Below are 16634 nucleotides of genomic sequence, written 5' to 3'. Positions count from 1 at the left end.
AAGAATACGATAAACGTGCTGAACAAGTATGAAGGACATGCAGTAGTTACTATAATACTTAGCCATGGCAAACGTAATGAAGCATTACTTAAAATACCAGCTTAAGAACGACATTGCCCATCTCCTCTGTCGATTTCAAAGAAAATAAACATTAACACAGTGGGGAAACTTGTTCAGAGACTAAACAAGAGTTACATAGTAATACACAGAAGGGAGCGCAAGCAGCACTCCGGCCTCCCTCCAAACACACACAGACTTCTGTTAATACTGATCAGAGCTTTTTCTTATTTACATGTGACCACCACACACAATTCCTCAGGACTGATCACAACTTTCTCTTGTTTTTCTATGACCACACAAAATTTCTCAAACACACCAGCATTCCTCCACAACCTAAAACAGTACATAACATGCTCTGCTACAGTGTGTCACTTCATGTCTTTCAAAACAAGCAGAGTCATTAGCTTCAATTCAGCTGTTAAAGTGTATAATACTTCATACAACATTAAATATGCTATCACTTAATTGGAACCAAAGTCACATAACACATGCAATGCCTTTCTTCTGGGCCTCTGGGTCTGCAAGTTAATCTGACTTAATCTTTTAGTATTTTTCCTCCCAGTATTGCATGGAAAACTTTTTTAAACAGCAAGTGGCAAACTACTGATAGGGAAAAAGTTAAACTGACTGTATAAAAACAACAGAAAAACATATGGTTAAAACGGATATTTTAAGTTAGCAAGAAAAATTCCAATTGCTCTTCAATTAAAGTAATCCTGCTCACCGAGATTACTGAGCTCTCAGGCTGCACAGCATAAACTCAGATTTCAAAAATAAAACATACAATCTTACTGGAATGAGTTTACTAAAGGGATTTTTAAGAAGGGCAGAAAAAACAGTAACCCAAACTTCAGTGTCTTCCAAGCTTCCTCGGTTGTGCCCACACCGTTGGAAAGCCACACAACGCCAAAACAACGCGGTAGTGATGACAAGCGACCCGCCCAGCTCACACCGGCAGCCACGGATGTGCAATGGTCAGGAATAAGGCACGCCGGCCCGGGCACCACAGCCACACTTCGAGACAGGAGCAAGGCACAGACCCGAGGGGAGACCTGCGGGGCCCCGGGCTCCCACCGCAGCCGCAGGGCCGGCCGGGGCTGAGCACGGCCCTCCTCGGTCGCAGCCAGCCCCTCGGGCTCCCGCTCGCTCGGTGCCCGCACGCCGGGGCGCCCAAGCCCCAGCACCGAGCTCGCCTCCGGCGAGTTTCGCTCGCTCGGTGGTGCCAAGACAGCCAAGCCGAACTTTGTGTTTTCCCCGGCGGGCGCCGAGGGTGCAGCGGGGCCGCCCCCTCTTCGCCCGTCAAGAGACGGTCTGTCCGCCAGCCCCGCTCCCCGAGGGGCACAGCCCGGCCCACGGCCCCCGCCTCGGCAGCGCACTGAAAACAACAGCCACAGAACACGCGACACGAACAGCCCCGTCTGGGCACAGCCCGCGGCCGTGGAGGTCGGAGCTCACCGAGAACGGCACCGGGCTGGGGACTGGAGCACGGGCACACCGGCAGCTGCGCTCCGGCCGGGCCCCGGGGCAGGGAGGCCCCTCCGGAGCGGCGTCCGCCGCCCGGCTCAGCCCAGCACGGCCCGGCTTGACTCGGCTCAGCACCACTCACCTCCTTGACGGGGGGGAATTTTTTCCGGCACTCCAGGCTCAGGCCCCGCAGGTCCCCCTGCATGTTTTCCAGCAGCTTCTTCACGGCTTCGGGGCTGCTGGTCCCGGCCATGGCGCTGCCGGGCCGGCCCCGGGCCGGGCGCTGTTCCAGAGGGCAGGCGCAGCGCCTGACGCTCCGCGGGCCCGGCCGACACGTCTGCACCCCACACCGGAACCCTCCGGCCCCGGCCGCGTCCCCTCCCCACGCCCCGTCCGCCCCCCGCTCCCACAATCCCGGGCGCCGGCAGCTTCCGCACACACGGCCGGGGGCGGGGAGAGCGGCGGCCGCTGGCAGGGAGGGAGGGAAGGAGGCGGCACCGGACCCTTTCTGCCGGCTAGGCCGGCCGCGGCGCGGGGAGCGTGGCCCCTTCCTCTTCCCCGCAGTGCCACCGGGTCGGCGTGAAGGGGCAGGAGAGGCGCTGAGACCTGGGCCGAGGCTGGGCCGCCGGCGCTGGGGAGCTGCCGTGGGGAGGGGACAAACCACGGCGTTGCCGAAGGGTCACTGAGGAAGGTGGTGGCGAAGCTGCTTGGGCTTCGGTGGCCGCCGACCCCGCCGAGCGGCTGCAGGGGTGCGGAGATCGGTCCCTCTGGCCAAGTCCGGCTCTCAGGAGCGTTTGATTGTAAAAAGCAAAAAGCGAGGTATACTGTTACGTTTTTCTTTTGAATACTGAAGTTCTTGCTTTCTTTCCAATGTGAGTGACTGTGCAGTGAAACAGATTGCCCAGAGAGTTTGTGAAGTCTCCCTCGCTGGAGATTCAAGAACCGTCTGGATACAAGTCTATGCAATGTGCTCTGAGGTGACCCTGCTTGAGCAGGGAGGTTGGACGAGATGACCCACTGTGGTCCCTTCCAGCCTTGCCCATTCTGTGGGAGTGAAGCTTTGTGCCCTTCTCGGCCCGTGTGCGTACGCAGCGCTCCGTGATTTCCTCTTGGCGAAGCGAGGGTGAATCCTTCTTTGAGAAGCTTTAAGATAACATAGGCAGGGAAAAACCAAGGGCACGTGGAGTAGTTGGGTCCCGGGCACCTTTCATGTCACCAGCAGTGTCCCTCAGAATTCCAAGCCAGCAATTTTTAACCCATTCCTAAAGCAGGCTCTCGAACAAGCAGCACAAGCTCCTCAGTATCTGTTACTTGTAGTGATGCAGGGAGCTTAGGCCTGATGGCTGCCTGGGAGCTTCCTTCTGGAGGACACCATTCATCATTCACCATAACAGTTAACATTTCACAAAGGTTTTGATCTCTGGAATAATAATTTTTCTGTGTTCTTGGTGCGGCAAATCCTGTACTGTGCTGGCTGCCTACCTACCTGTAATGCAGCATGGTTCTGTTCCTCTTCTATAAACCCAAGGAGTTGGAAAACATCCATGAGTTTTGACATGCTGTAGTTTTCAAACCTGGGAGTCTTGGAAAAAAATTACAAAGAAGTCAAATGAAGAATAAATTTTTACTGCCATATTATTTAAAAACTTTTAATTTTAAGTAACAGCTTTTCTTCATATTTTCCTGAAAGTCTTCAGTCTTACTCAATGTTCTAGTATTTTGAGGTTTTTTTCTTGTAATGAAAAAGCAAAAAGAACTTTTCATAAATTTGAGCATCCCTACTTGTATGTTGAGTTAATTTACTGTGAGATTAATTGCAAATGATATAGTAAGCTGGCACAGCATTGACTGTACCTGAACACATAAATTTTTAGGGGTGCTTTGTGAAGCAGAGAGTGCAGGATTGTTTTCTAAGTAATTTGTTATTTTAAGATCTTTATATTTCATTGTTGTCAATATACTGGCTGTTAGCTCAACAGAACTGGATAAATGGATGTGAGTTTTTAAAACTGCTTGTAATACTTGCACAGTTGGATTAGGTGGTCAAGCTTTACATGCTGTCAGACAAAGAATTAGGATTTCACCCCTGTGTCCAGTAAAAGCAAACATGATTCTATAACACTGTTATGCTTTCAAAGTGCATTGGTCTGTGTGTTCTCAAAAGCTTTGATTTTTCTATGCTTACTTTAAAAAAACCCCAACAACAAAAGCACAAGAGTGTTGTCTTCAGTAGAACTATTTACATGCTTAACCAATAAGCATTTTCCTAAGAATTTTCCCATCTTACTGCATCTGTTCTGGGCTTCAGGCCTGGTGCAATTCGCAGACCAGTCCAAATACCTTAATAAGAAACATGGATGATTAGCTAGGAGAATGAATGAATGAATGATTTACTATGCACGTGTATTTCTTAGGTAAGCTTTAATGATTTACTTCCTTTCTGTTGTTTGGATTTTTCCACCAGTTTACTGTATACAGTGAGCCATGGGCACATTGATACTCCTGGTATCTACTTGTCTGCCTGTTTGCGTACTTGACATCATTTACATTGATCATACATATCTTTTCAACTACCAGCCTAGACACTCAGTCTGCTGAGCATTGCCAGCCAAATACTGCAAGATTGCTCATGAGTTTGGAAATTAATCTTACAGTGGCTGTAGAATTGAAAACTCTTCCAGATCTGCTGAATACAAGAACTGGGAACTATACTTGCGCCTGAATCTCAGGCATGTCTCTTAAACAACAAGGTCATCTTTCTCACCATTTTGATGGATGCCTTTTGTAAATGCAGGGATTTATCAGTTAATCTAAATCAGTGCAGTTAAACTGTTTAAAATAGCCAGGATCCTTTTGAGTGACACTGGTTTGATTGTGAATGTGACTTCTGCAATTGCATTTCATTGCAATAGGTTCTATTGCTTGTAGTCCTGACCCTGAGCAGAAGTGCTTGCCAGTCTTTTTTACACTTTAAATACCCCAGTTACAGTTCAACTCACTTTTGATTCAGAAGGTGGCATGGCATACGTGGACATCTCTGACAGCACGTTTTTGACCAGCAAGCTAAGAATGCTAGTTAGCTTTTAAGCTGACTTAATTGGGAACAATATATGTGCCTACATCTCAGGCACATCTCTCAGCTTTTAAGCTAACTTTGTATTGCACTGCAATTATTGTATTGTGGTTTGCTTTGTTATTAAATTATATGTTATTTTGTGATGGGCAGTGGGTGACTGAAATAATTCCGTGTAGCTTTATGGCCCTAATTACCAACAAAAATGCTCATGAGACCTATTGTGACTCATTAAGTTACCTCGTGCATTCCAAATGGTGCACATCAGTCCTTTTAATTGGATTAAACATGGGGTAGCATTCGGCTGTATTAATTTCAGGTGTTTAGTCGTAGTTATAGCCCATCCTGGTAGATGTATGCAGATGCAGGCTTTGTATATGAGAGCAGGGTTCTGTCATCATGCTATACAGTGGCATTCACTGTGGCAATGAATTGGTTTCATTGTAATGGGAAGAGTTGTGATTTTCCTCTGAGTTCACTTTACCTACACTCCTGTATACTTCTGTAAGTGATATGAATCTTTAAGTAGCGACAATACTAAACTAACTTCAGGATATGAAAAATCAGTTGTGTGGAAAAGTAAAGGTGTTTGCAGACTCTGGTGATTGTTTTTGTATTGCAGAGTTAAGAGTTGTTATGGAGAAAATTTTGCCTCAGATTGAACATAGATACTGATGTCAAAAGGCAAAGTTAAATTTTAAATCAAAAGACAGTGAGAGACTGATTAATACCAAATATGCCCTGTAGCCTTTTATAAGAACTGTGCATTGTATTGGTCCGTGTAAGCACAAAGAAGCCCTTACTGTGTGAACACTTCAGGAGCTCCTCCTTAAATTACAGACAAAAGAAGTGGGCCAAGGGAGTGTTTCTGTTGTGACACAAATGGGCTAAAAGAAGTCATAAACTTCCCTCTAGTACTCTTCGGGGGTTTTTTATGGAATAGATATGAACCCTTGTTCCTTTAGGATATGGCTGTGTTAGATCTACCAATAGATTGAAAACTACATTTTCCAGTGTGAACTCCTCATTAATTTAGCCTGTGTTCCTTTCTGCATAGGTGTGAGCATATGTTTACATGTTAGTACTCATCTTGTTTGTATACTAACAGTTAATACACATTTTATTTCATTTGGTTGACTAAAAAAGCAGTCCCAGCTGCTGTCTACTGGTGGATCATCCTTTTTGTCATTAGCAAACTATCAGTAATTTTCATTTCAAATCAGTCACATTTTGTGTAAGGTCACTCACAACAATGTTAAGCAGCAATACCCAAAATGTCAGACCTATGACATGTATTAGGTACTCAGTAGTGATTCCCTATTGAGTGCACAGCTCACTTCAGGGCCTACACACAAATCTCTTGACCAGAGGCTTAGATGCTTCCAAGACTCTCATGTAACCAGCCAGCAAAGCTGTTTTTCCAATTTTTCCTCCTTGAATCTTGTTGAAGCAGATTCTCAAAGCAGTGGTGTTGGTTTTTATTTTTTTGTGTTGGCCTTTTGAGAGCTGGTCATTGAATCAGCTGAACCTGGTAACATCTTTTGTGAGAAAGAACTGCTGTCCACTGCTTGAATTAATTTTTTGCTGTGTTAGAGCTAGCAATGTAACAACAGACCAACAGAGACATACTTTCCAGCTCACACAGGAAGTATGTGGCTGGCCGGGGAAACAAACATTACTCTGTGCTTTAAACTGACTTTGTCTTTCATTCCCTTACACAAATAACAGAATTTAATCTGCTAATCTGTGATTTTTTTCCCTGCATGGTGTATAATGCAGCCCATTCATGATACTTTTTTTCCTGTCAAGTGTAGAAAATAGAGAAAAAGAGGTGGAGATGCTACTTGACTTACATAGAAAAACCCAGTGCTGACCATCCTTACCACCTGAACAATTAGCACAGCCTCAGGTCACAGTCAGCTGGTTTAGAGATAAAGGCACAGTTGTGTTGAAGCAAACCAGTTGTGATTCTAGGCACTGTTGTTTGATCCAGAGCTGTTCCAGTGGACAGTGGATTCAACTGCTCTCTCAGGAGAAGTTTTTTTCTGATTATCTCATGCTCACTGCAGGATGTGTAACTTAAACATGCCCATCAAGAATGTCAGTAATATGCATTGTGCTGCAATCTCATTATTTGCTGTTCTCTCATCTATTTGCCAAGAACCTCCCTACATCTTAATAGTTTCCTTTTTATATCTTCTTCAGCTTGTGTGAAAATTATGGAAGTACTTCCAGACACCAAGTAACCTCCAATCTACTAATCACAGAGCAACACCAGAGAGGAGAAGGGTGTTCCCCTGTGTAAAAATAATTTTTTTTGGCCGCTGCAGCAGAGAGGAGAAGTCACTGGATGCTTTCTGCAGGCTCTGGTGAATCCTTTAAGATAATCGTTCCAGATTGCAGCCCTGAGGCTGCTAAGTGATATCATTACTACAGGACAGTTTTCACCAGCTGAATGGATGTTGGTTCCTTTGTGTTAGGAGTGCCCCTGTGTAGCAGGGACTATAAAACACAGAAAATAATTATAGAAATAGCTACACTCACTATACTCATATAAGCTGCCCAGAGACTAACACACCATGTAGGTATTCTTCTTTTCTCACACTCCATGGCAACACTGCTGGCATGACCAAGGTAATTTGTAGCTAACTCAGCCCAGCCTAGAAAAGACTCAGTATGGCCATGTACTTCTGAGAGCCTCCAGCACAACCCTTTGCAAAGATAACTGAAGTGGGACTGTTCCATTCTTTTACAGGCTGTTCTTTCTGTAAACCATAGGAATTAGAAAATTCTTATGGAAGAGATCTGAATGAAGAACTGCTTGTTGTAAAGGCTTTGGTTTATCTTATGTGTTGCACTCATCTTTGTTGCTTTATGAAGATTATATAGGCTCCTTATCTGATTCAGAGGACTTTGCCTTTGAGATAAATATTTGTAGAGGTTCATGCATGGCTGTATTTATAAGCAGCAGTCTGAAAGAAATTTTGTTACTCAGGTTGGGTCCAAACAGCTAAACAGAATGAACTTACTTCTCAGGAAATTTGGAAGACAGCCAAAGGTATCCAGTCATAAAGATCCAAAAGCTTTCCTTTGTAGTAAAATGGCTCCCCAGATCACCTCCATGTGTGAATACGCATTCCCAATAAAGCAGGGCTGTATCACTGAACATATGTACACCCTGGGTCATGTGCAAGCAGAGACATCCATAACCAAGGATGCATATGTGTGGCAGTTACATAGTTAATTTCATCAGTTAATACTGGTATTTTGGCAGCATTTCTACAAGTTGTATTCAGTATTTCACAAATAGCAGCCACTTGCTGGAACCTGCTCCCAGGGCATGGTGGATGAGCTTTTCTGTCTCCTCACACCAGTGCATGGATGCCTCTTGGCTAACTACTGGCTAGAGCATAGGAAATTCCAGGTCTGAATATTCACTGTTCCACCTGAGAGCCAAGCCCTAGAGCTACTGAACAGATCATTAAGTGGGATGTAAAACTTGTTTAGCCAGTCTGAAACCTTATTTCCCTTTGACAGCACGGTCATCAGTAGATTCCTATAGCTGTTTATTTCTAAAGACCTTGCTTCCCTGCTTCAGTCATAACTAACTAAACCATGCCATGATCTAAGAACATTTGATAAACAATTGAATTAAAAAATTAGAAGTTAACATGTACTAAGTATTGACAGATTCTTTACCAAATGGCTTTATTCCTGACCCAGCCACTCCTCCCTTTACTCAGCCACACATATACAAATGTCCGGTGGGCTTGAATGTCTTATTTTGTTGGAGGCAAGATCACAGAAAGCCAGAACCAGCCTTACCAACAATAGAATTTCAAAGAAACTGGCACTTCACTGTCCTGTGATGAGCAGCTGAGGGAGCTGGGGTTCTTTAGCCTGGAGGAGGCTCAGGGGCCATGTCACTCTGTACAGCTACCTGAAAGGAGGTTGTAGCCAGGTGGGGGTCAGCCTCTTCTCCCAGGAAACTTGTGGCAAGATGAGAGTCTTAAGCTGCACCAGGGAGGATTTAGGTTGGACATCAGGAGGAATTTCTTCACAGAAAGGGTGATTAGACATTGGAATGGTCTGCCCAGAGAGGTGATGGCGTCACTGTCCCTGGAGGTGTTTAGGGAAAGACTGGACATGGCATTTAGTGCCATGGTCTAGTTGACATGGTGCTGTTTAATCAGAGGTCTTTTCCAATCTAATTGTTTCTGTGATTCATTTTTTTCCCCCTTCAGGACATTTCAAGCCTTCATTTGTAAACTGCTTCCTAAAATTCATTAGCTCAGCTCCCAATCCTCATAATGTCTTGGAATCACCTCTAGATTGTTTCCTTTCTACTGGTTTACCCTAACACTTCACTAAGAAGTTAAATCCTTTCCTAGAAACCAAATTGCTTTTTTGTTGTAGCTCTGCAACACAAACCACCACTATCAAAGATTTCAATTTTTAGTTGCCTGTTACTGACTTTTGCAGTAGTTGCTTTTTTTAATCATAGGACTCTGCTCCTTTTCTAAATCCTCTACCACCTCGTCAGTAGTATCTTACAGCTACTTTCTCATCACATTCATCTTTTCTATTCATGCAGTATAGGCTTCTCCATATTCTTGGCTTGTCTTAGTGTGATTATTTTTACATACATTCACAGTTCTTCACTGTTTCTTCCTCCCTGATATTACAGAAACAATGTACATGGGGTGACTTTATGATGTGTACCCCGTGTCGCCACTCTATGCCCAGACATGATTCCTGTGCCTTTCTGTGTCTTTACAACTGCATGCGAGAGAAAGGAAAAAAAAAAAAAGTCAGACCTTTCGAAGAAAAGAACCTTTCGAAGCAGTTTGTGCTCCACGGTCACTCTATCTCCTCTGCATGCTTCTGCAGCAGCAAGAGCAGAGGAAGCCCCCTGTTTCCTACTTTTCAGCCAGCTTTTGGCTCTGTTTTCTCCAGAGACAGATGGAGAGTTGAATTTTTTTTCCAGGGACTTTGGTTTCTTCTTCTTCTCTTCTGGACTGTTCAGAACACCAAAACATCAGCTGGGAGACCTTACACCTCAGCCCGGAGGGACCCAAGCCAACCCAACTGCAAAGAGGAGAAAGCCACACCCACAATGGACTCTGGAAATTTACCAGGTTCTCTCCACAGCGAGAGGTTTTATTATTTAGCATTATTCTTTTCCCATTGTGCATTATGTCTGTCAAATAAGTTTTTTCTTTCAATTTCCTCAGAAGAAAATATTTTCCTGAACCTGGTGGGGGAGGGGTGGCTGTAACCTCCCTTCTATCAGAGGACATTCATTTTGGATGTTCCTCCGAATTTGTCTAAAATCAGGACAATCATAAAAATGAGCTTTCTAAATTACAATTTCAGACTGACCATGACATTAACCAAACAGAATTTCAAAAATTGTGTAGAGAGGATAAGCAAATGCCTCTTCCCATCTTAACTAGTAGTACAACCTTCTTTGATTTATCTTTTAATCTGTGCTACCTTATCTCAAAAATATTACATAAATAGCTGAGGTTAAATTTCCTAAAGACATCTGCTAAGGCATTATTTCCTATACCAAAAATCAGTATGTTATTTGTATTTGCTTTTCATAGGTATAGATGATACAGAGTCAGTAATTATTGTCCCTTGTGTTTGCAGACTTTCTCCTCGGGCAAAAGACACACATTTACACAATACCCAGAGCATAATATGTATTTTAGAACATTGACAGATGTTGAAAACAAGCATAGCTCATCTGAAGTCTTTCCAGACAGCATTCTTTGTGTTCTGGAAAATGCCTTTGTGCCCCCAGAGGTGGTTGCAGACCTCTTAACCAATTGCACAATATTTAGGTTTTAATTTTCAAGGAACTACTCATTTTTCAACAGGGGCAAGTCTGAACAGGTCATTGTGTTTTAAGAGAAACTGTTATGGAGAGGCAGGGATGCTCTTCCAGAACGGCAAAGAAAAGAAGGAAAAGGGAGATGTATGTTTCGGTTTAGGCTGTAACTGGGGGAAAGAATTACTTGGAGGAAATGACCATGAATCAAAGGTCTTTTTCACGGTTTAAGGGCAGCTGAAAATTAAACTACACACAGCTGCTCCCCTTCCCCACCTCTCTAGTGAGAGAGAATAAGGGCAGAGATCCGGAGCCAAGAACAACTTACTGGAAACAGCAATGACATAAGGAAATGAACATCAGCAACACTATTTAACAACAAAAGTAAACAAAAAAGAGGGTGATTTACATACAAAAAATGCTCGCCATCCGAGCAACCCAACCTGTTGCCACACAGCTCCAAGACAAAGAACAAAATGGCCCCCAGACCCTCTGTGTACATTTTCCCCCCAGGCCTGAAACAATGAAAAAAAATGGCAGCAAAACCCTCCAGTCGGGACAATTGTTACCCCACTGCTCCCTGGATAAAAGAATGCCTGCCCTGTCCTGGGAAGCAAGAGCCCTTTCCCTGCCCCGTCCTGGGAAGCAAGAGCCCTTTCCCTGCCCCTGGCCATGATTTAAGATGGTATGGAACAGCACGATGACTTGGCCACGCACATGTGGCTCCAGGCTCCATCCTTCGTGTCCTTGGCCAGAACTAGGACAGTCTTACAGAGAAGGTTTGGAGTGGCTTCATAAGTTGGTAGCCATGGTGAAAGAAGGGAAGAAAAGTCATACCATTCGCTATGCTGAACAAGAGCATGGGTTTTATTCTCCTGTTAATAAATTCTTGTAACACTAGTGAGTAAAGGCCTTCCCTCAAACCACGGTGAGCTCGGAGCAAATACCTACACATTCAGGCCTCCATTCAGAACTTCTAAGTGATTTTTAATGGGTACAATTAGGTCTAAAGAGGCAGGAACATTCCTCTGAAAGGAACAGAATGTTTATGGATTCAAGGATCTCAAAGCTGAGGAAGGTGACTCAGATGACTCAGACTAAGTCTCCATCCCAGCAGGGGAAGGGCCCTTGCACCTCTCAGCTGCCTCCCTCTGTAGCCTAGGGAAGGCATCTAGCCCAGAGTTAATAGAACAACACACTACTTGCCTCTGTTAGTTGTTTTGCTGGTATCTTTCTTCTCCTTTCTAAACAAGTAATTGCATAAAAGACTCCCACACTTATCTCTGTTTTCAGATTGTCCTCTTCTAGTTTTGAACCACTAGTTCTTTGAATATTTCCATACACTCCAAGACACTCTGCATAGAGTTAAGTCCCCCCTCATAAGGTGTCGAATGCAACCTGAGGCACTTCTCAGTAGTCTGAGAAAGCAATTCTTCTCCCCACCTGTTAGTGCAAATGTATTTACTCTGGGGTTGTAACTTTTTTCTATACTTTGTCCCAGGTTACAATCCAAACTTTTAAAAGGTAGTAACTCAAATAGTGTATTTTTACAGGCTCCTTACCGGAGATCCAGAAAGATTAATCCAACTTCTCAATTCTGTTTATGTATCCTAGGACTAGTTCTTGTGCCAGTGTTTTTGTGCTGAATTGCTTGTCCACTGGGGCTACAGAGGATTATGGGGTATTTACTCCTTTCCATGTTCTGTAGGCAAGATCAGAATATTTTGCACACTGAATAAAAACATTAATTTAAGACCAAGTACCACCAACTTCTTCAATAACATCTCTATTCCACAATGACTTCCTAATGGAAATTATTTTGAGGCTATTAGTTGTTTCCTAAACATTGTATTGGATGATACTGCATAATGTCATGTTTTGATAACAGTATTGTAATACTTAAGGTGACAGTTAAATGCCAAGTAGTGAAATAATTTAGGTGCACCTATGTTATCATCTTTATCAATTGTCTTTTTCAATTACTGCCCTGACAAGTAACAACATTTACTTAAATGATGTTAATTCTTTATCAATAGAATCCTCTATTAACTTTTGCATAATTTGGCCCAGGATGACTGTTAATGTTAGCTGGCATAGAGTAACCGAGTTCATTCCTTAAATAAATTTCTCACATTTGGACTATTCCGGCTTTCCATGTTATTCCAAGGTGCAATTTCTTTTGAAAATCTCCTTGCCTCAGGAACATATTATGCCAGTAAAGCATGCCATCTTGGAACTAGAGAAGTGGAACTGTTTTCACAATGTTTACCCCCCTGGGAAAAAGAACTAAAAAAATCTGAAGACAGCAATTTGCCTGCAGACTAAGAACATGCTTATTCTATCAGATACAGTTTTCCTATTATTTCACTACATTTATAGTGATTTTCTTTGTCAAAGTAACTAGTGCTTAGAAACAATGAAAAACCGTACCCTGCAACTACAACTCTGACATCAAAGAAAGCAGCATAATTTTTAAAGAAAACTAATGGGTTTGCCAATTAATTTCTTGGCCTGCCATACTGATTTCCCTCTAAAGATTTCAAATATCTTAAAAAAATACACCGCACTCCGTAATACAGGGCTAACTTCCTGGGAAAGCTAGAAGGGGTTGTGGCCTTCCCATTAGCAAGTAGCTGTAGATGCAGCAGATGTTTCCACATCATCTGACTGTGGAACATCTGACAGCTTTTCTCATTTCATCAGCTCAAAAGTAAGCTGCAAACTTCGCCTCAGTGTGCCAGGAGGGCAGGTGGGACTTTAATTTAGGTGGATGATGCACCAAAGCATCCAGGACATTGTCTGAAGCCAACTAAAACAAGAGGTCCTGAGCAGTGTTTCTTTACCTCTCCTTCCCTCCCAGTCTGGCTTTAAATGACATATTGCTGTCACAAAATCTACAGAATAAGTGGGAACTGCAAGCTCTCTTCTGCTTCCTACTCTGTTCTACTCTGGTTCTGTGACTGTCACATTAACAAAATTAACTGAATCTTGTAATTTTAGAGTTTATGTTGATATATATGTATGTTTATACTGACAGCAAATGTTTTGATGAAAAAAGCACACTAGATTTTTATCTGACATGATTCATAACAGATGTTAGGATTCTCTTCTCCATATAAATGATGGGTTAAGTGAGAATAACTTTCGATAAACATTGTAAATAATAATATACTTTCTGTACTTTAAAACATGTCCACACTGGAAGAATTCTCTTGTATGTGAATACATGTTTTATAAAACTCACAACTTGACTCAAGTCCTAGAAACCTTTGAGACACTCGAATAGAGATATTACTGATTTTTATCTCTGATTGGGAAGCTGATTATACAAACTTGTGTGTTTGTAAACTTGGAAGCCAAATTAACAATAACAAAGAAAAAAATTAGAATTCATCTATATACTTTTTTCCTAATTGAATGTTACTTTGATCAATACCCTTTTAAATTCTAGTTGGATGATCCAATTATTAGTAGGTAAGTACATTCCTTCAAATATAACATTCTGTGTGTGTGTATTTACATTTTCAAAGGGAGAATGAAGTGCATTAGGACTCTGAGTTATCAGATATTAAAGCTCCAATCTACAAACTCCTAAAGTACTTTGGTAAGACAAATCTGATCCTTTTGTTCTGTGTGGTTTTTCCAAACAAGTTCTAGGCTAACAAGATATGGAAAAAATGAGAGTATAAATATAGGGGGGGGTCTGTGTTATTCAAAGAGTTGATGACTTCTCTAGGACTACTTCCAAAAGCTTGTATCATTTCCCCCCCGCCAACACCATAGTTTTGTATAATCTTAAATACATTCCCTCATTTCCCCAGCCATCTCACAATTAGCATACTTGCATTTGATTATTGTTACAGTATTACTTTTAAAAACAAACTAAATTATGACATTGTTTTTGCAGCCTTATGTTTCAGAGCCAATGACAGGAGAGAAACACTTTTATATATACTATCTACTGGAAATACTATTAATCTTGTTCTATGTTGGTCATTACATAACCAGTTTGTAACTGAGAATATAACTCTCAGACAAAGACAACCCATGACACAAACACTGTGGGAAAAGAATTTTTAACAAAATGGAGCACTACATAAGGCCTTGAATAGCTTTATTGAAATCTGTATAAATAAACATGCGCATTTCAAATGTAAACCCAAGTGAACTCAAGTGCAGACAAAATTTTAACCTCTGTCATGCAGGAGGTTAGTTTACATTTAAAAAAAAAAAAACCTCAAAGCAGCTTTAAAATACCAGGATGAAACACCAGTTTTAATATCAAGGTATAAAGCAAAGCCATGTCCAACATATCTCATTTATATCCTGGTCAAATGCAATTTTTTAAACTTTTTAATGCTAACATAAATAAATAATTTACCAAAATGTGCACTCACAGAGTGAACTTTTATTTACAATACACAATTTATAACCTATTGTATTTGATTAGTTCAAGTGAAGAACATCATACTTTTTGCTTTTTTCTTTTTTAAATTTTAAACAGTGGGACACAAAGCAATTCTCCAGGTAGTAGATATGTGACATGTGCCCCCACATTTAAGAGCCCCTCTCAAAGGCAGTATTGTATGCAAATCAACAATACATTCTTCCAACTAGATCAATGGGAAAGCAGCAAATCAAAAAATGTTTCAAACAGTCACACTTATTTTGGCATCCTGGACCCCTGAACATAGTTAACTGAAATCCAACTTGGAGTTTGTATGCCTTATATACTGTACAGGTTCTGACTTGAACATGCAAATGCCAATTCTCTTATGAATTACCTTTTCAGATACACTGTAAGGCTATGGTGAATTCCATCCGGAACACACAAAGAAAATTAACAGGCCTACCTTTAAAGTGATTTTGTTAATTAACAATTTAAAGGCAGGTTATATTGAAAAAATTCTTAACTAAGCCTGATACACAGTCATTACTATGGATACAGAATACTATTAACTCGGACCTTCGTACGGAGTAGTTTGCAAGCAGTCAAACTACCAAAAGTGGGGAGAGAGAACTTACAGCACAATTTAAATTTTGGACTGTTATCAGATTAAAATTATGCATGTCTTAGAAGCAAGGTAACAGGAATTATGTCTGCGGAGTAGATTCCAACAAGCAACAATGGATACTTACATTTAATTGAAAACCTTTTTGTTAATGCAGCATGAAATCCAGAACCTGTTCCACAGCAGCAGTAAGATGAACGTAATATTCTGGATGTTCCACTATATCACAAAAGGTTAAAACACCTTTTTGAAGCTATTTCTTCTATTGTGATCAAATTAAAAAAAAAAAAAAAATAGGGAGACACAAAAAATTGCTGTTTCAAGAAAACTACTTCTTTAGGTATTTATGACATTTTTACTTGTAGTCTGTTGGCAGCCTAAGGAACATGTATATATTCATCCAGAAACTAGACTTGGCAGTAGTATTCTTGCAGTACTAGAAAAGTAAATGTCAGAAGTCCACAGATTTAATATTTTAGTTATTAATTCACAGCCAAAACAAAAGAAAACATAAAATCCATCAGAACAGCAGCAGAAAACTTAAAAGGGGTTTATTTGTGATATCCTATATATACCTTGTGAATATGAGACTGTAAATGCATTAGAGACAATTTCTGTTTAATTTTTATTGTTTCACTTCAAGTACTGCACATGTTAAAATGTAATAAAGATTTACATTCTATTATCTGAAACTCCGCATCTCAGATTTTTATTCTTAATTTGGTGGGCATTTTCACTCTTTCAATACGTATCCCCAGGAAGAGAGTCTCTTTTATGGCTTCTAGTTCTTCCCATCAGTTAGTGTGCATACAATTTTCATTTTCTATATCATTATCATTTTCATTGCTGTCTTCATCACTTTCTAGTGGGATGCCTGTGGCAGCTGAAGCACCTTGTTTAGTTTCCCGGTCAAGTGGGAAAAAGCCAGTTCCACTGATTGTGTCCTGTCTCTGGTAGAAGAGTACATACGCTGCTTTGGACTGTAAAAGAGAGTAGTACAATATGTTCAGGAGGCTTCAAACAAAACATTTACAATCCAGGTTACTGATTTTTTTTTCTTTGCTTCCAAGTATACAAGGTAAAATTACAAAGAAATCCAGACTGTTTATGTAAGTTATTTTTGAATGTTGTAGCAAGACATTTTTGGTTTGTACTGTCCTTTGAAAGAACACAAACTACTCCTTAAAAA

At 41.5% G+C, this 16634-nt stretch overlaps 2 protein-coding genes and 1 long non-coding RNA gene across 6 annotated transcripts in view; 1 reads left to right on the top strand and 2 right to left on the bottom strand.

Moving 5' to 3' along the window:
• MON2 (MON2 homolog, regulator of endosome-to-Golgi trafficking) overlaps nucleotides 1-1881 on the bottom strand; it is a 68463-nt gene extending 66582 nt beyond the window's left edge. For all 4 annotated transcript variants that reach the window (XM_039571067.1, XM_039571070.1, XM_039571068.1 and 1 more), the window contains exon 1: nucleotides 1667-1881. In XM_039571067.1, the coding sequence (XP_039427001.1) occupies nucleotides 1667-1777 (111 nt within the window). In that variant the 5' untranslated portion in view covers nucleotides 1778-1881. The remainder of the gene's footprint in view (nucleotides 1-1666) is intronic.
• A 91-nt stretch (nucleotides 1882-1972) lies between these two features.
• On the top strand, nucleotides 1973-15739 carry LOC104698345. The gene is made up of 2 exons (XR_753307.4): nucleotides 1973-2343; nucleotides 9585-15739. It is a non-coding gene; the product is annotated as an uncharacterized LOC104698345 (long non-coding RNA).
• USP15 (ubiquitin specific peptidase 15) overlaps nucleotides 14531-16634 on the bottom strand; it is a 61703-nt gene continuing 59599 nt past the window's right edge. Inside the window, exon 22 of the mRNA XM_010413630.4 lies at nucleotides 14531-16425. Coding sequence (XP_010411932.1) covers nucleotides 16240-16425 — 186 coding nt within the window. The 3' untranslated portion in view covers nucleotides 14531-16239. The remainder of the gene's footprint in view (nucleotides 16426-16634) is intronic.

This window comes from Corvus cornix, chromosome 1A, assembly GCF_000738735.6.
Source record: "Corvus cornix cornix isolate S_Up_H32 chromosome 1A, ASM73873v5, whole genome shotgun sequence".
Lineage (NCBI taxonomy): Eukaryota > Metazoa > Chordata > Aves > Passeriformes > Corvidae > Corvus > Corvus cornix.
Note: the sequence above shows the minus strand (reverse complement) of the source record. Positions and strands in the feature narration are given on the sequence as shown.